Source organism: Camelus ferus, chromosome 12, assembly GCF_009834535.1.
Source record: "Camelus ferus isolate YT-003-E chromosome 12, BCGSAC_Cfer_1.0, whole genome shotgun sequence".
Lineage (NCBI taxonomy): Eukaryota > Metazoa > Chordata > Mammalia > Artiodactyla > Camelidae > Camelus > Camelus ferus.
Window position 1 is genome coordinate 11,391,351 of NC_045707.1, and position 27,939 is coordinate 11,419,289.

At 61.7% G+C, this 27,939-nt stretch overlaps 1 protein-coding gene across 1 annotated transcript in view; it reads left to right on the plus strand.

Moving 5' to 3' along the window:
• TAFA5 (TAFA chemokine like family member 5) overlaps positions 1–27,581 on the plus strand; it is a 168,312-nt gene extending 140,731 nt beyond the window's left edge. Inside the window, exons 3-4 of the mRNA XM_032492512.1 lie at positions 6,641–6,768; positions 26,617–27,581. Coding sequence (XP_032348403.1) covers positions 6,641–6,768; positions 26,617–26,625 — 137 coding nt within the window. The 3' untranslated portion in view covers positions 26,626–27,581. The remainder of the gene's footprint in view (positions 1–6,640; positions 6,769–26,616) is intronic.
• Positions 27,582–27,939: the final 358 nt, after the last annotated feature.

Here is a 27,939-nt window from a genome sequence, read left to right on the forward strand (position 1 = left end):
GTCTGCCTCATCCCACGGGCAGCCTGGTGGGGCGCGTCCACGCACACGGAGACACTCAGCCCTTTGGTCGCTGGGTCATCCCTCTCCCAGAAATATGTCTCGAGAAAATAATTCAAAAGAAGGGAAGGCGTGTTTACAGAAGAGCTAAGCTGGAAAGCGGATACGGCCGAGACGCCCAGCAGAGCCAGGGGTGGAAGGGGACCGAGCAGACGCCAGCTACACAGGCTGTTTAACAATGTCAGGGGTGGGATCTGCCCCAGGGGGAGGGTCACCGCCTCGTCCCCTCGATGGCCCTGACCCTGGTCGTCTCTCTGGCTGTCCTGTCCCTGCCTGGCCGCCAGCGTTCAGGGTACAGTCACAGGACACGGCCCAACCCACCTCCACCGCAGGGCCGGCCTCGCGCGGGCAGCGGCCTGGCGCTGGGTGACAGCCGGCGCTTCGCCACAACGCAGCGTCCTAGCGCCGTTCCAGCCCATAATAACCATGGGAGAATGAACAGTCGGGGGCGGGGGCTTCACTCAGCTGGGTTGTTCTGATTTGCTCCCACGTCCGCCAGTCCTGGCGCCGGCCCCACCTCGCGGTCTCTGTCATCCCATCAGCAGAGGAGAAACCTGAGGCACAGGGAGGGCAGGCGCCTCAGCCAGGGGCCCGGCTCCGGGCAGCAGCGCGGGCGTGGGCTCGGGCTCCCGGACGCCACCCCGGCCCTCTCCCGGGCAGTCCGGGTCTCTCCTGCCGGCCAGCTGTGCCTGCCCGTCCTCCCACTGCCCCTGGGGGCCGGGTCCCGCCCGCGGCCACGTGGGATCAGAGCGCGCGGGGCTGCCCGGGCTCAAGTCCCCACGTCCCCCTTCCCGGCTGTGTGGCCTCGGCCAGTCTCCTCGCCTCTCGAGCTCCCGCGCCCCCACGTGGGATGTGAAGCCAGGGCTGATTCCTCGTAAGTAACGATCAATAGTCAGCGAGGCAGTGAAGGAGCACGTGAGTCCCGGGAGGTCCAGTGGTGTTTGAGCCCCGACGTTTCAAACGGGAGTTTCAGGGAGTACAGAAGCGGCTTCTGGCTACGTGGGGCCAAAGCGGTGTCTCCTGGGAACGTGCGCTGTCCCAGCAGACGCTCTGGTTGGTTGTGCTTCCCAGGTGGCTGGAGACCGGAGCTGTGAGGGAGGCCCAGGTGTGCCACACAGCTGCCGGCGTCCCCAGGCCAGCTGGGTTCTCGCCGTTGGTTACCTGTCCTTACGCCTTTGCTGCACTGTCTTCCAGAGCCCTGCTGATCTGACTCCTCCGTCCCCAGGGCCAGGCTGCCCTGAGTGGCCGTTGCAGGGCAGGTCCTCGAAGGGTAGCTCGGGGGGCTCCACAGGGTGCCCTCTGACCTCCCAGCCCCGGGGGCCTTCCTGCCCCAGCTGGTAACTGCTCCCAGGAGGAGCCTAGATGTGCCACCCTGAGGAGCAGAAAGGTGGGAGCCAGGGGCCCTCCTAGGATCCTCAGAACGTTTCCAGCAGCAGTAGCTTCTCAGTCACGTCCTCGGGGCCCGTGCCTGCTCTTCACGTGTTAGATTCTTCTGGAACCCTTGGTTACATTTGACTCCCGTGGGGGGTGCATGTTTGTGTATATAATTAGCATCTTATATGCTCATTTTTAACGTCAGCCTCCCCTGTCCCCATGTCTGGATGTGGCCTGGCCCCCTGTCCCCCCCACGGTCTAGGACAGTCAAGGGGACGCACACTTCTAGGTCAGATGCTGCTGAGAGCATGGCCTCCCCATCCCGGCTGTAAATGGATGAGGTCCATTTACGACCGTGTCTGAGAACGTGGCCGGAGATTTCTGGAATCCCACTGGTTTTGTTCTGGATGATTCATTTTTCCAAGCCGTTGAGTAAAGTAAGCAGATTCATGTGTTAATGGAAATGAAGACACAGTTTATCCCAGAGGGAACCGTGCAACTTATGAGCAGCCAAGGGCGCAGGCGTTGAGCGGAGCAGCCCAGGCTCCAGGATCCCCGGGCAAATTAGCACCGCGGGTCCCCGTCCATCTGTCTGGACTCAGGCCAGCAGACAGCAGGCTTGTCAGCAGTCGCTGTCCGAGGGACAGTGCCATCCAGCAGACGCCAGGTGTCTTCAAGGTCATCTGGTTCCTTAGGTTTGGGGGGGTGGGCGAGGGAGTCTGGTGGGGGCACTTTTCTGAGATTCCCTGTCTTCAAAGCTTGTTTGCACTGTGAACAAAGAGGAGGGTCCCAGCACCACGTGTGTCCTGGCCACGGAGGGGGCGGGTGTAGCTGGCGGCAGGTTCCCCACAGCAGCAGTTCAGTTCCTGGAATAAGATGTCAGACACCACCCAGTGTGTCTGCACCACACATGTACACGTGTGCACACAACATACACAGCGTGCACACACATAGACACAAACACACAGCCACCCTGCCCAGCACTGTCACACGGGGTCAGCAGCCGAGCACAGAGGTGCTTGGCCCTAGGAGGCTCCCTGTGGCTCTGCTGAGCTGACTGAACTGGGGTCCACTCAGACCCTCTGTTGCAGCAAACTGTGTTACAGCTCAGTGTTACAGCTCAGTTGTGACAGCAGCCTGGATCCAGGCGAGAGACCAAGCAGCACTCGGAGAGTTGGAGAACTCAGGTTTATTACACCAGTGGGCCCAGAGGAGTTAACACTCCAAGCTCTGGGCCCCGTCTGTAGGTTTACACAGGCTTTTATAGGCTGCCAGTCTGCACTTTGCAACATCGTATGCAAATAAGGTATAAAAAGGTTGACTAATCAAGAATGAGCTTTTTAGAAATGGACCAGTCAGGAGTGAGCTTTATGCAAATGAGGTGTTACAAATAGATGAATCAGGAGTGAGCTCAGGGAACCAATAGAATCTTAGGGGTAAGTTCTGCTTTCCTAGCAGCAAGCCGTTTTACAGAAGCAAAAAACGAGATAACGCCACCGGGCCAGGGAACTGGACGGTGCTGGCGGGAAAGTAGTGGCCCTGCCTGGGGGTCCTGCTGGTCTTTATCATGGGGCTTCCCGCCTCACCTCCACCACCTCCCCAAGACCCCCACTGGGAGGCTGAGAGGAGTAGAACGGGAGTGCACAGCCCCTGGGGAGAAGTTACAAAGCTAAGTGCCCCCTTTGAACAAGGTGGACCCGGGTTCCCTGGGGCCCGACAGCCTGTGCCATCGGCCCCGGCCCCCCCGCATTTCCCTGGCCTCGCATGGATAGTCTGTTCACCGATGCAGCAAATTCCAGGGCGGCGGCCACTCGAGCTCTGGGGCTGAGCCAGCGGGGGCCCTCCGGGGGCCTGGAGAGGGCAGGCGCTCGGGGGATGTTAGCAGAAAATAGGCAGCAGCCGAGTGCCACGGGCCTCCCCAAGAAGGTGCTGCTGGCGTCTGCTCCTTGAGGCCGACTCCAGGCTGTTTTGCAGACTCCTGTGAAGTTCCAGGCGTGAAGCGCTATCAGCTTTTTGGGGTGAAACTCAACCAAAGGCCCATCCCTCCCCCAGCTGGGGGATCTGCGTGAATTTAGCCCCCGAGTCCTCTAATCCCCGGGGGCTGATCTTCAGGGGGGCGACCGCAGGGGCGGGCCGCTGAGGGCTTCCGGCAGGCTGAGCGCTCTGCTTTTCCTAGGATGAGAGCGCCCTCCTGGACTGCAGCTCCTGCTAGAAATTCCCAGCTGTGGGGGGAGCTCTGCTGAGGGCTCTGCTCCAAGCAGAGCCGTGACCAGAGGGCTCCGTGAACTCGGGGGAGCAGGAGGAGCCCCCCACCCCCGGCACTGGCCCCAGGAGAGCTCCCAGCATCTCTGTGCTGCGGGCGTGGCCTCAGGTCCCGGGCAGGGCGTCACCCAGGGCGGAGTGGCTGGTGGGAAGGGCGGGCTTCAAGGGCGGCCCCGCTGGTACCCGACTCCGGAGCATGGCCTCTGGGAGGGGACCCGCTGGGCCTGGAGCGGGGCTGGTGGGCTCAGGGGCAGGGGAGAGGGCGGGCAGGGGGCTTGATGCAGGGGAAGGGTGACCAGGCTCAGGGCAGAACATCCTGGGGTCAGGCTGCATCCAGGCTCCAGCACAGGAAGTGTGGACGTGTTTTTGTGGGATTGGCGGACAGACAGGAGAGTTTGGGTTCTGACTTGGTGGCCATGGGGCCACTGGGACCCCTGAGCAAGCAGCCAGTGGGTTTGGACGTGTAGCTCGTTCGTTTGCGTGTTCTGGCATCTCCTCCGTGTTGGGCATCTGCCTTGCGCGGACTCAGTGCCAGGCTGGCCCGCCCCCTCCAGGCCCACAGGCATCTCCCCCCACCAGTGTCCTCGGCGCCCCTGCCCACCTGGAGCACCGCGGGTGAGGGAGCCCAGGCTGAGCCTGCGTCCGCAGTGCTCGGGCCCCAGGCCAGCGCAGACACGTCCCGCCGCACCCAGCTGAGCTGCTCACAGTGCTCTGGGGGCCTGCGGCTGAGCGGAGGGCGTTTCTGAGGTGGCCTGGAGCATTGCCACCTCATTCCTGTTATGGGTCAGGTGTCCGTGTGGTGGGGACACAGGCTCACTTCTCGGCACCCTCTGGAGACCCAAAGCAAGGCATTGGGGTCTGGCCCGAGCCTGACACGGGGATGGCACACGGAGAGCAGCAGCATCGGCCGTGGGAGGCCCTGAAGCGGTCAGGGGAGGCCCTCCCCTGCGCTCCTCTCCCACACACTAGCCCCTCCCTGCTTGAAAGTTCAGCCTAGGCCTCCCCGGGTCACTAGAGGTTTGCGGTTCTGTTGTTTCCTACTGGCAGGGGCTTCATTCTGGGGACGAGGTGGCCAGGAGCGAACCTCTGAGCCTGAACATCCTCGCAGTGGGAGAGTCTGAGAAAGGAGGCAGCCTCCTCATCCCGAGGCCCCAGGCACTGGCCGCCAGAGAGGACGGTGACTTGCGGGCCAATGTCCGCACGCGCACATGGTGGATACATGTGTGCAGGTGCATGCGCGTGGGGGAGGGGGAGGGGGATGGTGGGGGTCACTCCGAGGCGGGGCCGGGCTGAGTCCCGGGACTGCAGAGCCTGGTCAGAGGCTCTAGGTTGGCAGAGCTCGGCCACGTGAGGCCCCGGGGCCCAGTCTGAACAAACCTGCTCTCCTTCAGGCCTGGGAGCAGGCACTGGGCGCGTAGCCATTGTGTGACCCACGCCCCTGGCCTGCATGGGCTGAGGGCCCGGAGGTCATGACTCAGGAACAGGCCAGGTCGCTGTCCCCCGCCGTCAGCCCCCACCCCTCATGCTCTGTCCGCACCGGTAGCCCTGGGGTCGCCCTTCCCGGCCGAGAGCCTCCCTGACGTCAGGGGCTGGAGGAGATGAGGTTGTGATGTGTGGCATGAAAGGCCCTCTGTTCCTGGGATGTGGGGGCCCTGCCCTGCGCCTCCGACCGCCTCCCGCAGGAAGCGGGCTGCGGCCAGGTGAGTCCAGCTCCCGTGGCCAACAAAGGGCGTCATGTGACCGGCACCGCCGCCGTGCCCTCAGCAGGGCTGACCGCCCCGGCCGTGGTCCGCCAATCAGTGTGTCTGTTCCTTCTGCAGACACATCCATCTGCCTGCCAGCCCATAAGGGGCCCCGCATGTGTGTGTGGTGGCGTGTGTGCCTGTGAACGTGCATTCACTCGCACGTGTGTGCGCATCTGTGTGTGTGCCCGTGGGCACGGCGTGCTGTTCACACGTGGAGCCTGTGCGGGTGCAGGTGGGTGTTTCGTGTGTGCATCCGTGTGACCTCTGCTTTCCCATCTGTGTGCGTGCATGTGTGCGGACGTGCGTGGCCAGGCTCCGTGGCGGCACGACCAGGGCTGGGTCCCGGACCTCCCTGGTGATGGACGTCTCTGAGCCGGGCGCCGGGCACTGACAGCATGTCCCTGGGCACAGCCCAGGGGACAGAGGGGAGCACAGATTCAGACGTTTTTCAGCCGCACGGGAGCTTCCCACCCCGTCCATCCTGGCTGATCCTGAGAAACCCTTCCTCCTTTCTCTAGCTTTTCCCGACCGTCTCTGGGCCGAGCACGTAGGATTCCCGGGGATCGGCAGGTTGGAGAAGCGGTTTCAACCCTGTAGCTTCTTCATGGGTTTAAGGCTTGTATTTGCTGGTGCTCGATGAGGTTTGGGGGCCATCTTTTACTGTCACCAAAAGATGCCCTGGGGACGGCAGGACCTCCGTGGGGACTTCTGCAGGAGTGATGAGCAGACGCGGGAGAGAGGCCCGAGGGGGCCATGCTGGTAAATGCAGCCGGCCCGACACCTGCGGGCCCTAGGAGGGCTCCCCAGAGGTGGTGGCTGGAGTGGGCCTGCTGTCGTCTTTCATCTTGGAGGCGTTCCTGGGGCAGCCGGGCGGCCCTGCTCTGAAACCCACCATGAGCACAGAGCCAGCAGAGATGAGACCACCTTGTCTGCTCCAGGAAGGGGCCGTGTCTGCTCCTTGAAACTGTCCCCCACGCCCTTGGTCACTGCTTACCGAGTGGCCCACAGCAGAGCTGGACTTGGGCAGCGAGCAATAGCCTGGGAGGCCAGGGAGAAGGCAGCGGCCCAGCCCGGCCACCCCGGCTGACCGCCGGCGCCGCCCGCCGGGCCTTTGCGCCCGATGTCGCCCGGTGCTGGGAGTCATGCCCCGGGTCCTGCCGTGGCGCTGGGCCCATGCTCACGGCTCTCTCCTCTCTCCGCAGCACGGATTATCAGAACAAAGCAGTGGTGTGACATGTCTCCCTGTCTGGAGGGAGAAGGCTGTGACTTGTTAATCAACCGGTCAGGCTGGACGTGCACGCAGCCCGGCGGGCGGATAAAGACCACCACGGTACGTACGTGGCCCCCAGCTTTCTTGTGGGTGCCCTGGGGCGGGGGAGTGGGCTTCGGGCACCAGAGCACACGGGTGGGTGGGCCCCAGGCTGGCGGTGACAGGGACAGGCGGAAGCTGGTCACTAGCTGGCCCCTGCGCGCAGGCTGCCAGCCGCCTCCTGCTGTGGGACCCCTCTGCCCGGGGCCAGATCGGTCTGTCCCTGGGCTGCTCTGCTCCATCACACCGTCACCGCGTGCGCCTCGGCCCAGTGGCCGGACAGAGGCCCCTCTGGGCTGGCCAGCCCACACCCAAGATTGCTAGTGCCATTGTCTTGTTTCTGGGTGATGTGCCCTGGCTCCAGGCTGGAAGGACGCTTAGAACCCACAGAGGGGCCTTTCAAGAGAAATGATTTGGGGGGGGGCTGTGGGCCTCCTCCAGGCCACCCCCTCCTGCCCCAGGCGTGGTGGCTGTTTGGAGCTAAATCTCCAAAAGCCCCCGAGGGCACTCAGTCCCTCTCAGACCCCCCTGAGGGGCACGGGCCCGCCCTGGGATCCCCAGGCTGGCCCCCCGCAGGCTGGGAGGCAGAGGACAGCAACGCAGTTCTGGGGCCGTCTTCTCTGAGATTCTTTTTCAGAGGAAAAGTCCTCACACACAGGCTGCAGTGGTGCAGGTGGGCCTGCGCCATCCTGCCGGGGCCAGGGGGACAGCAGTGGGGCTGCACGGGCCAGGCGGGCACGGAGCGGGCTCCATGGCCAGCGGTCACCCATGTCCGGGCTCTTCCTCCTGAGGCGTACAGAGGACGCTAAGGGCTGGGGCGGGCTGCGATCTCCTGGCCAAGAGTCCCGCCTTGATGCGGGGGATGTGAGGCCGGGAGGCCTGGGGCTTGGTGGCAGCGTCCGGAAAGCCCCGACTGGGATCCCGTCTCCCCCAGGAATTGCACAGAGAGGTGGCGGCTGTGGTCCTCAGGAATTTTCTGAGGAAAAGCCACCCCCTTCCTGCCCCTGCGTCCTCCGTCTGAGAACTTGGATGGGCCGTGTCAGGGAGGTCCTCACAAGGCCTGTGGGGTTCGCTGCCCCGAGCAAAGCCCTGGATGCTCAGGTCCCACCCGGCAGGCAGGGCGGGTCTGAGCGCAAGTCAGGCCTCAGGGGCACATCCTGAGGTTGGGGCTGGAAAGCCGGGTGTGGCCGTGGGCCTCCACCGGGTCCCTCGGGGCCTCGTGTTCGAGTGAATCGGGTCTGGGGCTCCCCTCTGTGAGCTGTTCCCACAAGGCAGAGACTTGGGGACAGGCAGGGCCTCGGACCACTGGGGCTTCTGTCCCAGGTCTGCGGGGCCTGGGTCAGCGTCGGGGGCCGGGCCGGCCCTGGGCAGGAGACACTGTGCCGGGGTCTTTTGAATGAACGTCGGGAGGAGATGAGGCTGGAGGGGAGGCTCCAGACCACTGCCCACCGCAGCAGCAAGGGTGTGGCTGCGGGCTCAGGCCCGCACTCGGGCCCGCGTGGGGCCGGGCAGGCCCGCTGGAGGAGGCCGCGGAGGTGCCCCGTGCCCTCACAGAGATGGGGCTTCTCCCCTCAGCAGGGTCCCTGCGACCGCCCCCCGCCCCACCCCACCCCCTCCCCGCCAGCGGGGGTTCTGGGAGCCGGCTGCATCTAAAGGGCGCCCTGTGGCGTCCTTGTCGCCCCTCCCCGCGGGCACGGCCTCAGGTCCTTAACTCCCGCTAAGAACTTTGCTGAGAAAGTGCAGACGCCCGTTCCCTCTGACCGCACAGCCCTCGCACTCAGAAGCCTCACCTCGGCTTTTCAGCCGTGAAAACTGCAGCTGTGAGAGGCTGAGATGCTGGCGGCAGCTGGCCAGTGGGTCGTGGGGGCGGGGCTGGAGCCTGCCGGGTCCGCCCGACTCCAGAGCGGCCCTGGCTCTGCCTGAGCCCCACGATCAGTCTCTGATCGGCCCCCCCCGGGAGGGCAGCGCTCACACGGGAGGCATGTACCTCCTTGCAGGGGGCGGACACGGGCGGTGATGCTCCGCGACCTCCTTCCTGTGTGGTGGCCCCGTGTCACCTCCCCACCCAGGACAGGGACCCAGGGCGCGTGGGCTGGCAGAACCAGTGACAACACTGTGGGTCCAGTGGGCTCTGTCGTTTTCCCGACTGTCTGCGGAGGGGTCTCTGGCTCTGATGGAACCCCAGGCCCACGGTGACTGTTTTCAAAGCTTTCTTAAAAGGTTAGTTGAGCTCTTGACCCAAACACTTACAACTGGAGCACGCGGCCCCACGCCCACGGTTGCACCTAGCTCCCCTCGCAGACGGCAGACTAGCGCGTGGGGCTTCACATTGTACCATAAATTGGTTTTCCGTGAGGCGGGCTTTAAGAGCCCTCATGACTGGTGGGCCGCAGACCACTAACTCCATCCCAGCTGCCAGGTTCTCAGCCCGGTGCCCAGCAGCCAGGGCCACATCCCGAAGGGGCAGCCAGCCCACCCCCACCTCATCATGCCTGGCCGCTCCTCTGAGTGGTCCATGGCTGCTCCCTTCTCTGTGTCACCCGAACCGTGAGCTGCCCGAGGGCAGGCACCGCCCCGTGGCCCTGCCACCCCGGTTCCCTCACTCAGGGCTTCCAGAGATACGTGTGCTACATCGATTAATTGATCAGCTGAACCCCCGGGCATCTGCGGATGCTTGCAGTCCCTAGACCACTGCTCTTCCCAGTGCAGGCCATCACCCCGTCAGCGGGGCTGGAAGTAATTTAGTGCATCACGCTTCGCATCTGAAAGAAGGAGGAAGAAATGGAATCAAAATGTCAGAGCACGCCTCGGGTCTCGAGGGTGACGGCCATTCCACGATGCACACACGTCACAACTGTGGGGTGACGCAGTGACCGGTGCAGGCCGCCGCGAAAAGCTGGAGACCCAGAGTCCTGCGGGGACGGGGAAACCTGGCACCTGTGGTTCCCGCGATCCCTGGTCCAGGCACTGCGTTCCTGCCCGGTCTGTGCACTGTGATGTTGGTCTGCCCTGGGCAAGGTGACCGGGTGGACATCCGAGGCTCTCCCCAAGGTCACGAGCAGTGTCCCCTCCTTGACACCCATGCAGCTCCCGCTCCCCGAGCCAGGCTGCAGGGTGGCCTCCCCCTCAGCTCCGTGGCTCGCACTGTCCGCTGAGGCCCGGCTGACAGGGCAGGGTAACGGAGAAGGAAAATTCCAGGGTCCCATGTGGGAATGTGGGTCCCACTTCTCTGTTCCCGCTTCTGCCACCTAGAAACCCTGATGGGGCGGGACGTGAAGGAGGGGTGGGGCACGATTCCCCTGGCACAAGCTGAAGGGGGCAGAGGCAGCAGCAGAGCCGAAGGGGGACGGGTGGACTCAGGCCAGCTGAGCCAGACCCCGGGGGGTGGGGGGGGGCTGGTTCGGTCTTCAGCCCCCAGGATGCAGGAGTCGGGGCTCAGGACCCCCTGTGTGTGGAGTGGAGGAGGCGCTGGAACAGCAGGGCCTGTGGAAAAGACATGGGGCTCCCAGGTGCCCCCTTCCTGGCCCCTGGGTGGGGCACCCTGTGCATCCTGCAGGGCCTGGGCCCACCAGGGGCTCTCCCTGGGGAGGAATCACACCTGAGCAACTCTGGACCCCACAACGCCAGCGTCACAGGTGGAGGGAACTTCCCGCAAACCCCGAGCCCTGAGAGCCGAGGGCACAGTCAGGACACGGGACTTCTCTCCCGAGAAGCTTAGGGTCTGAGCATCTTGCGTAATAAGTGGCCACGCTCCGGGTGACTTAGAGCAACAAAAATCATTCTTTCACAGGGTGCAGGCCAGAAGTCTGAGATCCAGGGGTCGTTGGGGCCGCACACCCTCCGACGTCTCGGGGAGGGTCCTTCCTGCCTCTCCCGGCCTCTGGTGTTTGCCTGCACCCTGGGCGGTCCTGGGCGGTCCTGGGCTGTGGTTCTTGCCTGTGCATCCAACTTCCGCTCTTCCCCGCCAAGCCCAGTGCAGAAAACTGGGGGGGGGGGTGCCGAGAGCTGGGCTCCGAGGGCCTTCTGTGAAGCCTGCCACCCACCCGTTGGTGCTCCAGCGTCCCAATCCTCTGCATGGTGGGGTCACAGGATCCCTGAGGAGCGAGATGGCAGACACAGACCTCGGGAGAAGGGATCAGGGACCCAGAGGAGACGGAGCACTGGAGAGGACAGTGAAGCCGACAGGCTCACCGGCCACTGTGGCTTTAACCCCCGGGTCGGGTGCTGTTTGTTACGAGGTGGTAGCTTCCTGGAGCGAGGAGTTATTTAAAGAGCAGTGAGAAGACGGAAGTGCTTCTGGAGATGCCACACACGCACACGTGGTGTGTGAGTGTCTGTGTGCGCGCATGTGCGGCAGAGTTTGCTGAAACCCCAGGTAGTGTTTGGGACGTCAACCAGAGGACATCTCAGAAAAGCAGGAGTAGAACTTAAAAAAACAAGTAGGAAAGGGGGAGAAAGCAGATGGCAAGAGCAATCCGGGAGGCCTAGAGAGCATAAGGCCAAAAATAGAGAGAAGCCAAGACGGACCATCAAAGCGGAATTTTCTAAACACTTCGTGGCGCCCAAAGCCCCGCCGCCTGTGCGCGGGGACGCACCCCGGGCCGGAGACGGAAGAATAAGGGCCCGTCCTAAGGTGTGTCAGCGTGAAGTTTCAGGCCACGGGAGATGAAAAACACGTTCTGAAAACTCAGAGGGAAAAAATAGGCCACATTCAAAGACACGGACATCAGAGGGTATCTGGCTCCCCAGCGGCGGCGTTCAGGCCGGAGAGCGGCAGCGCGGCCCTTGCGGGGTCCTGGGAGTGCTGGAGCTCCACGCGCGCAGCCCCGCCCCTGGCAGGGGGGAGACCGCCCGCCTGGAATCCGTGACGGGGACGGCCCTCCGGGGTGGGGGGGCAGGCCCGCAGGCGGCCCCACCCTCAGGAGGACGCGGGTGAAGCGTCCGGGGTTGAGGGTGGAGGGGCCAGGACGCTGTGTGCAGCCAGCACGGCCCGCTGCCTCAGGACGGGCTCCGGGAGGGCTCCCCCAGGGAGGGGGTGAGGGGCTCCCTGACGGATGCTCCCAGAAAGCTGTGGCTGAGCCCCAAATGCGTCAGGCGCCAGGGAGTGGAATAACCTGAAGCTTCCCTAGGAAAGTCACCGCAGGGGACAGTACACGGGGAATGTCCGGGAGCCTCGGGTCTGGTCCAGCGTCTCCTCCACTCACATCCATCCACCCGGATGTCTGCCCCGTTGCCTGCTGGGCTGCCCCAGGGAGGTCTGGTCACTCGCATGGTGGACACAAGCACTTCCCCCCAGAACCTCCCGTGGGTCACGGGCACCACTTCCCAAGGGGGTGACCACTGAGCCGGCGTAGCCAGGAGACGTCAGGAAGGAGGGTCCACGGGGCACCTGCAGCTCGGGCCAGGGCGTCACCTGGAGGGAGTGAAGTGGGTGCTGAAGGGGACACCCTCCATCCAGGGGCTGAGGTGCGTGGACGCCACCCCAAGCTAACCATCCGCCACCTGCCCTCCAAGGAGCCCAGGAGGGACCTGTGTCCTCTGTGCACACCACGTCCTCCCAAAGGCGAGAGGCTTTTGTGCAGGAGGGTCTGGGATTAAGGTGTCGAGAGACAGAGCGGACGGTGGGTGCTCACCCAGGCGTGACTCAGAACCTGCACAAACCGTAAACAGCACCCATCATCGCGCCGATCCCCGTCGGCAATCCGTTTTTGTTCTTTGAATCACGGCTATTCATCACCGCGATGATAGCTGGACATTTTAATAGATTCTGTATGTAAACACGGCGTCGATGGCTGGCCCAGCCCCACTCGCCCCCTGAGCACCGACGTTCTTCATCTTCTCGGAGAAACGAGACCAGAAGCAAAACGCTTGGGTCTGACCACGCCCACAACATTTCCGTCGGACATTCGGCCAGTTTCGCAGTAGGAGGCACCCCTCGCTGGTGGCTGTTCACGGTAACAGTGCTTCATTAGCCTCAGGGTTCCTTCAAGTAGCTGTTCTTTGAATCTTTCTTTTTTAAATGATTTACATAAATGGCGAGGGTTGAAATCGGAGGAAATGTGTCCAGTGGAGAAAGACGGTGGGGTCAGGGTGGTGCTGATGCCACAGGGATGCCAGGCAGCCTGCTGAGAGGACAGGGTCACGGCCAGGGTCTGGTCAGCTGAGTTCTGACCTGCTGGTCCATACCTTGGGGTGGCCGTCCTGTTGACCCTACACGGGCAGCCGGGCCCCAAGATCAGTACCTCAGTTTTGCCCCCACCACCTCCCTGCTCTGCATCCTCTTTGGCTCCATCTTGGATGCTGGGATGCAGGAATGAAGCTCTCACGGTCCCCAGATCTCAGGAGGCAGCGGGTACCCCTGGAGGATCCCCAGAGGGCCTGGTTTGGGAGCTGAGAGGGTGGCTGTTGCTTAGAACATGAGGTCGTGGTTGCTGAATAACTGGAGGAGGACAGGAGGGCCCTGGCCAGGTACCCACATCCTGCAGCTCAGCCTGATGGAGGGAGCCCAGGATTTGAGAATCCCACGTGGTTCCAAGTCTCAGCAATGCTAAGGGAGGCTGGGGCCCACCGTAGACACAACGTGTGTCCTGAATGGAGGAACCTGCAGAGCTACTGCACTGAACAGGAACCTCCTCATTCCAGAACCCGCTACCCCGACCCTGCCCATCTCAGCCATCCATGCCAGCCACGGGCTGTCCAGGCCTGCCACCTCCCCTGGCCCTGCGCCCGGCTCAGAGTGCCCCTGAGGCTCCGGGAGCGGAAGGGGCCCCTCGGAATTGGGGCTGTGCGTCCCCGGCAGCCCTGCAAGCATGCATGTTCCCGCCTCGTCAGCAGTGTGTCCTCAATAGGGGCTGACAAATTTCCAAGCCCCCCGTTCCCAGGAGGGCCTCTTGAATGAAAACTATTTGTTGATTCCAGGTTTCAGGAACTAATTGGACAGAAATACTGGCAAAGTCAAATACAGGTTGACTACGTCCTTGTAATCTCACGCACGTCATTGCTTAGTGATTTTTTTTTTTCGTAAAGGACAACACTAAATCTGATCCTTCTTAACGGTGCTGTGAGAATCAGGTCCTATATTTGAGGTGGAGTTAAGTCAGCACGTGCACGGCGGGAATCCTCCAGGCCATGACGTCCTTCCCACCCCAGCGTGGTTCTGGTTCTGTTTCAGAACAACCATGGGTCTGTGGCATCTGCTCCACCTGCACCCAAGCTGCCCTCTCGCCCCCCGAGGTGACCCTGACCCGCCGCCCCCAGCCCTGCCCCGCCGCCCACACAGCAGCCCTGAGGGGGAGGAGCCTCACCGCCACCCCCTCCCCATGGCTTCCGGGCGCCGCAGTGGGCGTGAAATACGGCATTTGGCAGAGACGTTAGTTAAAGATCAGTCTTGAAAAATGAAATGGAAGGATTTGTGTCTCGATCCAAATTACTTGAAATGTCAACTCCCCATTAAGCTGAGACACACCGGGTGATGTAGGTGCTGGGACGGTGCCAACACCAGCATCGTCATCACTGCACCTCCGTCCCTGGGTCCCCTCCTCCCGCCTCCTCCCTGAACCAGAGCATAATCTCAGGCCCACCTGGCCTGGCATGGCCTCTCTGCACCTCCCTGTTCCAAGCTGGTCCAGAGCTGCCGTCCCGACGGGCCGTCCTCCCCTGGGACGGCTGTGATGCACATTTGGGTGGGTGACCTGGCGGGAGTCCCTTCCACTCTCTGAGCCTCAGTTCCCTCATCTGTGCAGGAGGTAACCGTGCCCCAGGCTGAGCTCACGGGTCTCCGGGGCTTCGAGAAGGGGACTGATGGACAGGAAACACTTCTAAACACCCAGGGAGTCTCTGCAGGTGAAGGATGGTCATTGTCCTCCTGCGGCGCCTTCCAGAATATTCTGGAGTGGTCAGGCTCCTGATGGCTGCGTCAGAATGGAGCCACGCCCCGATGCCTCCTGAAGCCCTCCCGCCCATCTGGTCGTCAGCGCGTGTGGCAGGGAGCAGCAGGCACCGGGCACGTCTCTCCACTGCGCGTGCCTTAGGTGCGTCTGGCCTGGTGCAGTCACGGCCACCTGGCTTCAGGTTTTCGTAGGATTGGGCGCGTGATGGGCTGCAGTGGCGAGAAGACCAGCAGGCGAGGTGGCTGCCCGCCTGGGCGCCCCCCTTCACACTGTGCAGCCTGGGCCCCAGTGGCCTGGCCGGGAGGAGAGGCCGGGGTGGGGGTGCCCTGCCCTGGAAGGGGCAGGGGTAGCGGGAAGAGACGTGGGGCGGGAGAAAGTCGGAGGAGGGGGCATACCAATCGGCCATCCTCAAAACTCTGACCTCTCAGCGGGGTCAGCCCCCATGGCGAGCCGCCTTTGGGGTCCCATGAAGATCGAGGGTCTCTGCACATCACCCCGAACTTCCCGGCCAGCCTGGGGCAGGCAGGGCCTCACACCCCGCCGGGAGCTGAGAGGAAGGATGCAGACTTGCTCCCCCTGAGCCTGCCGGCCCGTTCCATCTACAAGGGAATAAAAAAGCATCGCAGCCAAAATAGAAACGCAGGCCCGTGAGCGAACGAGCCCCGTCTGTGGGAGGCAGCACTTCCTGAAGACTTAGAGGCGGGGTGAACTCTGGAAATAGTCCCCTGCAGGAGACACAGGCTCCAGGAGAGCGTCTGCTTATAGCATCGGAGACACAGAGGCTGTGACTGTGACCTGGGAGCACGGAGCCAGAGCAGAAGGCAGCCTGGGGTGAAATGCAACGTGCGGAGGTTTGCTGGGTGGACTAGAGGCTAAACACAGAGGGGCCCGCCGTCAGGGTGGATGGGGATGTGTACGGAAGCTGCAGATGATGGCAGTGCCCCTGCGGAGGTGGATGCGGTGATGTGGACACATCTCAAACCAAGAGATAACTCATCAGAGATGCAGGAGACGGAGCCAAAGAGAGAGAAGCCATAAGTACGAAGACAGAGGCTCCACATCCAACCTGAGGGAGTGGACACCGCCAGGGAAGCCACCAGGGCGAGGACAGAAGGAATGGCCAGGTGACAGTGGTAAGAGAGGTCTGCCAAGAAGCTTCCCTGAGCGGGGAGCCCCCATCTAGAGCAGAACCAGAGCGCCCAGGGCGGGGCTCCCTGCACCACCTGGGAATGGAGAGAAGGAAGGAAATCTGCGTAATCGCCCAGGCTGTACTGGGGAAGAACATAAGGGCAGGAGGACAGACGAGCCGCCTTGAACTCAGGAGACCTGAACAAGCGTGAGAGGGAGGACCGTCTCCAGGGATCTGTCGAGAAAGAGTTCCACTTGTGAACGCAGTCCTGTTTCTGGTTGTTGTGCTGGACAGAGGAAGTAAACAGGACAGCTTTCAATTTGCGAGGATGTGGAAAGTATACCACCCACGTACCTTTCCGGAAAAGTCAATGACGGAAGTCTGGAGCCAATCAAAGAAATAGCAATGAGTGGCTGGTGACTGGAAAGGTCATAGGCCACGGGTAAGAAGATCAGTGGTGACTGTTGATGCCAACTAACTACATGGAGCTTGGATAGGAATTATGCCTGTGGCCGTGGTGACACCATTGACAGAATTGGCAACAGTACATTTAACCTTCTCTGTACATTGTGGAGAACATTTTTGTGAAGTAATGAACTGGTTTGTAACCTCGGGTTAAATTGACAACGCCGGCGGGGACTGTGGGGAGCTGCAGGCAGAGAAGAGTCAGCATCTCTTCCTGCAAAGAGGGGACTTACATCATTATGGAAGTGGCTTAATCACTAAAAGTGCACTTAATTGACATAAAAGCCGCCACTAATAGAAACAAGACATGATTTCTTCTAAACTACAGTGGAAGAAAAAGCATGGAAAACTGTATAAAGAAATAAATCATGGAAGAAAGAGAACCAAAAATCAGTGTGGAACGTACTGTTCATGACAGAAATTCAGCACCAGTGGTGACAATAAATGTAAATGGGTTAGTTTCTTCTGCTAAAAGGCAAAGACTATCAAACCAGGTTTTTTAAATAGCCAAATACGCGTTGCCTTCTAAGGGCACTCGTACAAGCAAACAAAGAGTTTAAAAGCAAATAATGAACAAAGAGGTACCAGGCAAATGAAATGGAAAGGAAATCATAGGTAAAATGATGAAATTGGAGCAACCCGCGGGCGTGTGTTAGCACACCTTAGACGTGCATATGATTAGTGACACACGTCAATCCACTACAGTTCAGGTATCACAGAAACCTTCACGTCCTGATCAGCGTGAGTTTATAGGAAGCGAACTGACCATAAACACAATTTTTAGTTGGAATTCAAACAACTCTTAGATCCGTGTTAAGAGTGAGTAAACGCCACCGACAACAGTGCTAACCAGAGCCAGGGCAAAGAGGTTTTGAATAATAAAATCACCATGGCTGAGTCTGCAGCCGCATTCTCAACAGGCTTTTTCTGATTTCCTGCCATTTGTGAAACCTCCATGAAGGTGTCCGTGATCCAAGTTACTAATTAAACCTCAAGAAGAGGAAGGAGTTTGCCAACCTTCTTTTCCAATCACAACGCAGTATGTTTAAAACCATACCCAAAATAATAATCATAACGCTGGCAACCGGAACCTCCCTGTAATTCATTAGTTGAGGGATGGAGTGAAATCTGCAGCCACGCCCACAGGTCACACGCGGGCTGCGAGGTCAGCCTTCCTGGTTCCGTTCCTGGGCAGAGAAGCTGTAATCAGCTTACCTCAGGGACCTGACTTCGCCCCCGTGGCTCAGTTTCTGCATCTGTAAAATGGGCAGGATGCTCTTCCCCAACTCCCGGGGCTGCTGTAAGGACGGGAGGAGTTAGAACCTTGACACCGTTCCTCGGGGCCAGTGCTTACTGGACCATGACGTGTGTGTATTTGAGTTACTGTTAAGCCTCATTTCGAACGTGCTGAGGATAACACGGGGCACCAGCAGGTCTGGGGACGGATGGACTCATCTGTGTACCTGTGTCTTCAGTCACTTAATTTTTAACTCAGGAAGAATGAAAACGAAGAACCCAAGCTCTGGGAAAAGCCATCCTCAAAAAGAGAGGAGAAAACTGTAAAGATGAAAAAGAAAAGTTAATCACTGTTTCTTAAAGCATGGAATTGATTGTTGCATCTCTGGCAACACAAGAAAAATGTGTTTTTACCTCTGTCATGTGTAAATTTTTTTTTTTTTAAGTTAGGAAGTCAGCCTGGAGGGAGGAAGGGAGGTCAGCATGCACTGCGGCCTCACGTGACTCGAGTTTGTCCTGCACAGCCGGTCTGCCGAGCGCTCTGTGTGGAAACTGGATTGCGTGTATGATTTTCTGGGGGGAAATCACCAAGCATAACTAAAGGAGTGGGAACTGCTAAGATTCTCCAGTGAAAGTTCCAGACTGAGCGGTTTTAACTGGCGTACTCTTGATAATGCTCGGAGCGCAGGGATCTCCTCCCCTCAAACTGGAAAATGTGGAAATGACCACTTTCCTTGTAGGAACTAGTGAAATCTTGAAGCCGGAAAGGTCCCGAGAGTAAGAAAAGCGCACAAGAAAGCCGCTTCGTTCAACAAAGACTTCTGAGTCTGGGACGTGGGCTGGGGCCGCGCCTGGCCCTCAGGGAGCAGGCATTGTTCTGGGGGTGTAGGTACCTCTCTGGGACCCCTGCCTCCTGGAACGTGCCTTCTCTGGTGGCGGTGATGACTGGGACACACGTCTTCCCGACCTGCGTGAAGTAGCCACCGGCTGACTTCTGCAGTCCTTTCAAAAAAGGCCAGCACACAATAGGTTTACGTAAGAGATGTAAATACATTTTAATATTTCAGAATCGGGCGGAATGGCAAACCACATCAGGAAAAAAGTAAAATATGTGTTCTAATTCAGAAGACGCTGAAAAAGGCACCAGGCAGACACTGGGTTTATTTCTCAGAAGACATCAGAGGAGTGACCGCCCAGACCTCCAGGCCAGCCTGCAGGAAAAGGCGGGCCTCCCTGCAGCCCGGCGTCCCCCCGAAACCAAAGCCACCTTGCACTGAGGCGGCCCTGCCCCACCTGTACCAGGGCCGAGGCCCGGGCCAGCTGTCATGAGGCTGGCCTGCAGTCACCTGGGGACTGGGGACTTCTTAGCGAAGCTCCGGCAGATGCACTCCCAGAAGTGTTTGATGGGAGAAACGCGGTCAGTGGTGCTTACAGACAAGGAACAAAACTCTGGAGAGTCACCTGAAATGCCTTGGAAACTAATTAGGAAGTTTATTAAATTGGACCCATTATGGACGTGGAAGGTTCTCCACTTGTATTCGGCCGTAAGCTTTCATAGACACAGATGAGCCGTGGTCCAGATCAGAGGTCGGCAAACTGCCACCTGCTGGCCAGGCCTGGCCCCCGGCCTACTTTTGTAAACAGCAGGTGCTGGGAAAACCGGCTTCATGTTTGGCAGACATGCAAGTTGGATCCCGAACCTCGCACCACATCCCAGGTTAAATCCCCAGGGATTACAGTTGTGACCTATGACACCTGAAATTCTGAGACGGCGGGGGGCCAGTCCAGGTGAACATTTGTGCTCGGGGAGGGAGGGCGCTGCACAGCGGTGCTCAGTAGTGACCGGTGATGGCAAGTGATGGTCGCGGACACTCAGTGATGCCATTCTGGCCACGCACACAGATCCACCTGTCCAGGCTGACAGCCACCGGGGCCCGCATTTTACAGATGAGGACACCGAGGCCTTCTGCAGGGCCCCCTCTCAGGGCGCAGCCCTGACTTACCTTGACATCCCAAACTTCGGAAAGTCAAGCTCCCCTCCCAGAGAACAGAGGCAGAGCACAAGGTGGGCATCGGGGGACCCACCCAGCAGGAGCTGGTTCCTAACCCCCGGGTGGGGGTAGCACGCAGACACGGGCGCACGGCCCAGAGCTGGAGAATTCCTAAAACCGAAAGCGGGGATGGCCTCGAGGATGCCGGTCAGCACGGGGACGGCCTCGAGGGTGCCGGTCAGCGCGGAGACTTGCCCGTCTTTCCCGAAAGCGCTCAGACGACGTCATGGAGAGAATCAGAAATGTGCGTTTTAGCCCCTTGGGAAAAGTCTGGCAGTGGCTCAAAATGTCAGACACAGAGCTGTGACCCTGCACTCCTCTTCCGACGCTGCTGCAAACAGACAGATGTGGAAGGACATTCGAGCCGGAAAGGGTTTGACTGACGGGCTGGCGGCTGGCAGGGTCACTGCGCCCTCCGCTGAGTCCAGTGCGGAGGTGACCTCCCCACCCCTTGAAAGCAGACACAGGAAATGGATCAGCGAGGGTGGACCCGAGCTTCCCAGGCACGCGGGGCCGCCCTCACCGCTGCGCGGGGCCAGGGGTCAGCGGGGGCCCCTCTGCTGCCACCTCCGAGGCTGCGTCCTCCACCTGCCCACCCTGCCGTCACCAGGCCGCCTTGCTGGTGTCGCCGTTGAGCTTGGGCCGACAGGGCAGCTGTGAGCCGCAGTCGGCCGGGGCCGTCCTCCTCTGATGCCAGCGGGGCTCTCGTTGCTGGCGCGGGACTGGATTAGGCAAGTGACGGGTGGGACTTCAAAGGCCGACTCGGCCTCCGGACAGAGAGGGCAGGGGTCTGAGGCTGGTGCGCACTTGTCAACCCTCCCTTAAGAAAAGCCGTGGGAAGCTGGTGGTCCCCAGGCAGTTGAGTGTGTGTGGCTGTCCAGGCAGCCTGCTGCAGAGCTGGGGTGACCTGGGTGACGCCTGGCCGTCCTGGGACACCGGCACAGCGTACCAGCAGCATCGAGGCAGTGGGGGCGGCATCCTGTCTCCCTGGAGGGCATGGGTGGGGCTGAGCTGGGCCAAGTACATTCCGTGAGGGGAACAGGGCCAGCCTCAGCCTGGGGGCCTCGTCCTGCGGGGCACCTCCCGGCAGGAGCCGGGCGGCACCTGGACAGGATGCTGCAGGGGTCCCAGGCCTCCCTCAGGTGGAGTGGCGCTCTCAGCGGCTTCCCTAACCCAGGACCCAGTGAGACTGAGGCCAGGTGCCCACCACCTGCAGGGTGGGCGGAGCCAGGGGTCCCTGCACGAGGCCTGGAGCCGGGCCCTGGACCGGGGAGCGTTATTTTTCGGTGCTGGGTATGCACTTCTGGACTGGGAACCGTCTTACTGCTCAGCGGGTTGGAAGCCCAGTGTGGCCTGGCCGGCCTCTCTCCCTGGGTCTCCTGAGGGGAATCCAGGTGTGGGCCGGGCTGCACTCGCCTGGGGCTCCGGGAAGCATCCTGTCCCAGGCTCCCTCCCAGGCGGCAGAATTCGGGTCCTGGGTGCTGTAGGACTGAGGCCTGTTTCCTCGCGCCTGTCGCTGGGGGCCTGGCTGCCCCGGAGGTCGGCACGCTCCTCCAGGCGGCGCCCTGACCTGGGTGGCGGCAGGATCAGGGGCTGTGCGTCTGTCCCTGGTGTCCGCTGGTGGCTGTGGTTCCACTGACAGAGTCTCCCCCCGACACTCTTGTGTGGGCGCCACCTCTGTCCTGCCTTCACTTTTAGAAAATGGAGTAGGAACTAAGGCACTTGTGGGACCTGTGAAGGCAGGTCCTCCGGATCGTCCGCCTCTGCATCCGCCACCTCGTCCTGCTCGCCACAGTCCTGGGGCGTGCGGTTTACTTCCAGCAGCCTCCTGGCTGCCCTGTGCGGTGCGGGCCGCGTGCTGCTCCCCCGGATGGTTGGCCGACAGCCGCGTGCAGGGCCCTGGGCCACGGTGCCGGGTGCTTCCCTGAGAGAAGGGGGCCTGGGCTGCGGCGGGACTTCGTGAACAGACATCCTTGGCAAACCTCCACCCCCAGGGAACCCCATGACGGGTGCCATCACTTTCTCTGGGACTAAGGGACCAGTTTCCGTTTATTTACTCCGGGGCTCATAGACCCAGAGAAGCCAAGACAGAGCATTCTTGGGCCTTGATTCTCGGATGTGCAGGCGTCCTGCGGGAGAAGGTGAGGGGGTCCTGGTGAGCTTGTCGGGGGCAGCCGTGCTCTGCTCACACCCTCTCCTCCCGTGGAAGGGGGAGCCGTGCACCTGTGTGGTCCCAATTCAGACGCCCCTTTAGAGGATGTGGAGACGGAGGGTCTCAGCCACATTCTTCCCAAGACCCCAGACCTCACCGGTGACAGACCCCAGGCCGAGCTCTGTCGGGGAGGGGTGATGGTGAGGCAGGGAGGGCGCACTGGGGTGGCTGCAAGGAGGTGACTGTTGCCAGGGTCCTGCACCTCACGCTCTCTGAGCCCTGGGTCAGCACAGCCATGCAAAGGCCCCCCAGGGCCAGGCGAGGAGTTGTCCAGAATACACACACATGCGTGCACACACACATGCGCACACACCCCTGCACGTACACACACTCCCGTCAACGTTCCTTTTCAAATGCCTGTGAAGAACGCCGTCGGTTCTGTGGGACGCTTCTGTCACTGGGTGTTTAATCAGCCTCCCATACCTCTGCGGTCTTTGTCGGTCTTTTTTAAGCAGGGGTCTTCCTCGCAGAAAAGCTGGGGGTGAGGCCCTCGGAGCTGGTAGAGGCCCCGAGGAAGTACTGGGCGGTCACTCACCACAGGACCCCCCAGGGAGTGGGTCTGAATCACCGCGTTAACGGCTACTCGCTGATCACCCCTCAGAGTCGAGGGTGGATTTGCCATCAAGGGGACACCATGGTGTGGCCCCTGACCTAGCCCTGCTTGGAATTCACAGCTACCAACTTGCATAAAATAAACTCCAGTCTGGTTCTCTGTAAAAGCTAAGTAGAACAGCACACACCTTCCCTGAAGGGCCCTGGCACTCCCAGCGCGCCTCCTTCCCCAGCTCTCTGCCTCATGGCACAGAAGGGCTGCGTGGTCAGTGCTGGCCCACATTCGCTCAGTGCCCTGGTGACAGCAGTCTGTTGCCTGCTCCCCAGTTCCCTCCCGTCCAGGTGCCACGTCCTCTCAGGCAGCTGAGCGATGGGCATTGTGATGGCTAAGACAGATAAGATGCCTGGAGCAGCCCTGCTGCGTCCGAAGCTGATGTCTGATCTCCAGGCTCCCTGCTTGGGTTTGTAAAGCCTGAGAAGCGCATTAGGGCAGGCCTGGGGAGGGGGGCTGGGGGGTTCCAGCCGCCCCCCTCCAGGTCTGCCTTCAGCAGCCTGCTCTGGTGCCCTCTCCATCTCAGCGCATCTCTCCCTCCCTGAGAAGGGACCCCTTCTCAGCGCTCAGTCTCCCGCACACTCAGCCCTCCATCCCCTGCGGTTCAGCTACTCCGCCATCTGCAGCAGCCCCGCGCCCTGGCCAGCAGGTGCAGCGTCAGCATCTGTCCTCCCACCCGCAGGGTCCGCTCTGCAGGGGTGGTCCGAGCAGGGCCCGAACGTGCTGGCTCTTTCCAGTTCACTCGAGCTCCCCGCTCTGCCTGGGTGCCCACCGCACTCCTGCCCTTTGTTGGTCCTTGATCGGCGCAGCAAAGAGCTCATCCTGCAGCCTGGCTCCTCCGGTCCTGGAGCTGAGTGGCTGCAGTGCGTTAAAGCCAAGGAGGAGCCCTGCTCACAGAGGCCCCGGAGAGGAGGGCCTCCGGCCTGTGCTGAGCCTGGAGAGGCCGACGCGGCACCGGAGCCCTCGCCGGGGGTGCGGTGGGAGGACAGAAGTGGGGACCCTGAGGCCACCCTGGCTTCTCCCCGCTGGCTGTGTAGCCTCTGGGGGCTCCTGACTTGGGTCCTCGCTGTGTTTGGGGGAAGATGACGGACAGAGTTGCCCACCTGCTCTGCCTGGAGCGGGGCCGGCTGGCTGTTCCACCTGCTTCATAAGCACAAGAAGACGCGAGGCAGCTGAGAGCCTTCGGATCACTTACCTGAGGACCCGCTCTTCCACGAGCAGTGGCTGTAGCTGAAGGGCGTCCCCAGGGTCACAGGTGGAAGCCCTGACCCACAGCAGGACTGCATCTGGAGGCACGGAGGTGCCTGAGGTTAAATGAGGTCCCGGGGTGAGTCTGACCCCACAGGAGCGTGGTCCTGCTATGAAGCGGACGAGGCAGAGGACGGGCCACGTGTGGACACGTGAGACGGCGTCCACAAGGGTGGGCGGTACCCAGAGGACCAGCCCGGCCACACCTGGATCCCGGGTTCCAGCCTCTTCCTGACGTGACCTGGAGCTGTGTCTTGGTCTCGGTGTGGGTGTGGGAGCCCTGTTCCTTCACTGATGTGGCTCTGGGGCAGCGAAGCCCCGGGCGGGGATGGCTGATGGCCCTGGCATCCTGCAGGAGCCCCGCCTGCTGCTCTTAGCACCGGAGGTGCCTGTGCCTTCCCCCTCTGTGAATTCAGGCATGTCCGTCCATGGAAAGCTTAGCTTCTGGCCGCTCAGCCCGGGGCCCCAGGGAACGCATCCTTGACCTTGTCCAAGGGGGAGGCTCAGCTGGGCACATGAGGCCCCCAGGACCGGGGCCAATGCCTGGACACAGGTGCAGGCAGCTCTCGGATGGAGCCACATTCCTCCTGCTGCCCCCGACTGTGGGGTCCCCTGATGGACAGGCCGTCCCTGCACACCCGCATAGGACGCGAAGGCGGAGATGACTGGTCACAGCCCTGCCACCCAGTGAAGGGAGCCCCCCACCCCAGTGCGATAGACTGTAATGGAGAATCCCACAGATTACAGGAAGGGAGGCGGCCCCAGATCCAGCTGCACATGGACAGAGCGGAGGCAGAGAGGGGCCGGGCCAGGGCGGGAGGGCCCCAGGCCTGCTTCTGTTCTGCCTGGGGGTGGAGGTGCGGGCTGGGGGCGGGAGACCATCTCTGCTTCTGCCACACCGGGCGGGAGGCTCTCTGACCCCAGAAGAGGACAGTCGTGTGGGGCAGGGGGCCAGCTCTCCACCCTGATCTGGATGCTCTGCCAGGTTTTGCAGCAGAAACCAGCGCCCAGCCCGTGCTGTGTCACGGGGCACAGGCCATGTCACGCCCGGGCTCTGCGCCCCGCGTCCCCGCCCTTCTGGGCCTAGCCTGGGTAGGTGGAGACAGAGCGACAGCTGAGCCCCACCCGGCCCCCACCCCACCACCTGCCCCTGGGGCTTCTCTCAGGAGCCCCCATCACCCCGAGCGGGCCCCACGTCTGTCCTCACTTCCTCGGTGGGTGCCCGCCAACCTGGAGCCTCAGGCAGCCTTGGGGCTGGGGGCCGAGACACTGACGCTCCCCGGACCCCTTCAGCTTTGGTCCAGCGCTGCCATCAGCCTGCTGGGTGGTCCTGGGCCTAAAACACCTAAACACCAGTGAAGCGGCCCCCACTGATGGGTCCAGGGCACTGCCGCATACAGCTGGGGACGAGAGGGCAGGATGCAGGGAGGCCTCGGGGGGCCCGAGGGTCTCAAAGCTGCTCCCTGGAGCCCTGTGCCTGCCACCGGGTTCCAGGGCCACAGGCTTGGGGGAGAGGAGGCTGAGTGAGTCCTGACCAGTGGGCAGCTTCTCTTCCTGGCTCCTGGCCGGCATCGGGAGCTGCAGGGGTGAATGCGGCGCACTGGCCCTGGCAGGGCTGGGGGAGACGTGCAGACCAGGCGCCCCAGGGAGAAGCGTCGTCTGTCCCAGGTGGAGACCAGTTCCAGCCGGTGTCCAGACTGCCCCTGAGCTGGTCACTGGGTGAAGACAAGGGCCCTCTCCCGGCCCCCGCCAGCTGATTCCAGGACAGGATGAGTGGTCAGGGCAGGTCACAGGTGGTGCCCCGGGTGGAGCTGTCTGCAGAGGGGTGGGGTGGGGGGCTCCAGGTGAGCAAGGACAGCGGGCGCACAGCCTGGCGCTGCCGAGGAATTGAGAGCACCCAAGAGGCCGCGGTGCGGCCAGCATGGCAGGGACGGGGACCTGCGACATGGGCGGGGTTGGATGGGAGTCTGCTGGGAGCCCCAGGGAGGAGGCACGGCTCAGGTAGGATGGGGTGGATCCGGGGCCCAACAGGAGCCTCTGTAAGGAGAGGTGGGGGGGGGGGTCAGAAGTTGAGCTGGGATTTCTGGGGCCACCCAGCCTCTAAGAACAGGCCCCCAGCCCATCTGGAGAGGCCCCTCCTGGGCCCCTCACACCCGCTTGGTCCAGTCTCCTCCGTCCCCACCCCTAGAGCTGAGCCCTGCAGGGAGACAGGGCAGGAAAAGGCAGCCCCAAGCCCTACCGAGCCGGGTCCTGCAAGGCAGTGGCCACCAGGAGACTGTCTATGGGATGCCAGGCCCTGGGCTCCCTGCCTGGGACTGGGGCCACCCTAGAGGACAAGGGGAACCAGTGCCCAGTGGAGACATAGGGTGGGAGGTTTCTAGAGCCAGGGCCCCACCACTGTGGCTGCAGCACTCCGTGGAAGCTGTAGGCTGTTCTGTCTCCATCATTTTAACGGTGATATTCCCGCCGCCCCAGAGCTGAGACTGGGAACTGACAGGTCGCTGCACGGCCGTGAGCTGCGTGTCCTGTCGCGTTTCCTGGGACTCTGGGACAGTGAGGGCCTCGTCAGCCAGCACGTGCACACCACCCCAGCCCTGCAGCCTCCCAGGGGCCCTGTGGGCATGAGGCACACACGTTCCCATCACTCTGTCGGTACAGCTATGCCGCACCCGCTGTGTGCAAGGCCTGGTTGGGGAAACAGGCGGATGTAACGCACGGGGCGGAGGACACACAGCCCAGACCTGGCAGCCAACAGTGCTCCGCCGTGCTCTCCGCCATGGCCAAGGGCCGGTGGGGCGCCCAGGGCATGGAGGAAGGAGGAGTCCCTGGGGCTTCTCTCTGTGGCAAGTGTAGATTTTTCCTCCAGCCTTCAGGTCAGAAATCAAGTTTTATGTCCCCACGAAGGTCAGCTGGCATCTCTTAAGCACACTGTCCGGGCGAGGCCAGCCTCCCAGACATTTGCTGGGTTCTGCCATCCCCTACCGGGGCCCTCCAGGTCCACAGAGGCTGACAGCCCTCCTCTCTTTGCTCCACAGGTCTCCTGACAAACGCAGCCCCAGAGGGGCCCCGGGAGTGGCCTTGGCTCCCTGGCAAGTCCACACCTTGGCCACGGTTCCCGTCCGTCGAGGACGACACCATTCTCCGTCATCCGCCCACCCTCCGTTTCTCTGTGGCCCGTCAAGGGCACCTGCTTCCTGGGCCTCCTGAGCTGAGTCTGTCCATCCGGCTGCCCAGAGGAGTGAGGCCTGGGACACTGGGACACACAGCGGGGCTGCACCGGGCATCCGTCCGTGGGAGCCTGGCCTGGCCCGCCCTCCCTACCGAGGAAGAGGAGGAGGAGGAGGCTGCAGTCCAGCTGGCCCGAAGGAGGACAGCACCGGCCCGGGGGAGGACGGACTCTCGGGCGCAGAAGTGGCCTCTCCTGGTGCCCCAGACTGTCCGAATCGCTTTTATTTTCTTACCCTTTCAGTATATTCAATAGACCAAAGATCAAAATCTATTTTAACGCGGACTCGCCCTCACCATCAGAGTCCCTGGGTTTGACTGGGCGGCACAGGGCAGAGACATGCTGGTGGCCCCGGCGGGGCGGAGGGGGCGGCCCCGCCAGAGGCCTCCGCCCCAAGGACACTGTGGTGCCACCTGAGGGGCCGGGTCGGCCGGAGGACCCCGCGGCTGCTCTGCGGGACACGGCGGGCGATGTCCCCACGCAGCAGACCCGGCGGGCGCGCCTCCCCGGGAACCCAGGCCGCGTGCTCACCCCGCTCCTCTGTACTTAGATGGACTTGATCGTACTAAACTCACTTTCTGTTTTAACCAGTTAAACACGCCTCTCTGCAGCTCCATCTGGTAGTGGGATAATCCAGAATTCGCCAAGAGCATGTTGGGTCTCCCATGACGGCTGTCTCATCAGATCACCATTTAGCTCCAGAAAGCAAATTAAAGAAAACTAAAGTAACCCTTGTTTGAAAGAGATCATTAAATGTATTTTGCAAAGCCTAAAGTTATATATTTAACAGTTTTTATATGTCGTATATTTGTAGAAAGCCCTATTTAACAGTTACTGTGGCAGCCCGGGCGGTCCCGAAGGCTCTGGTGCGGGCGGCGGGGCCCGGAGCCCCGGACACTGGGCTCCCGGGCGCCGGGGAGGGCGGGGCTGGGCGGCTAGCTGCGGCCACATCCACAGTGGCGCCGCACGCCGGCCTGGGCCGGTGGAAGGGCCTGCTGCTTCTCGCTTGGTCTGGGCCGGGCGATGCCCTACTTGGTGAGCAGGCCTTTGGTCACGGCTCCTCTGACGGATCTGTCTCCCTTTTTCTTGTTCCTCCCACACTCACAGGTCTTGAGGGCGGCCAGTCCCTTCT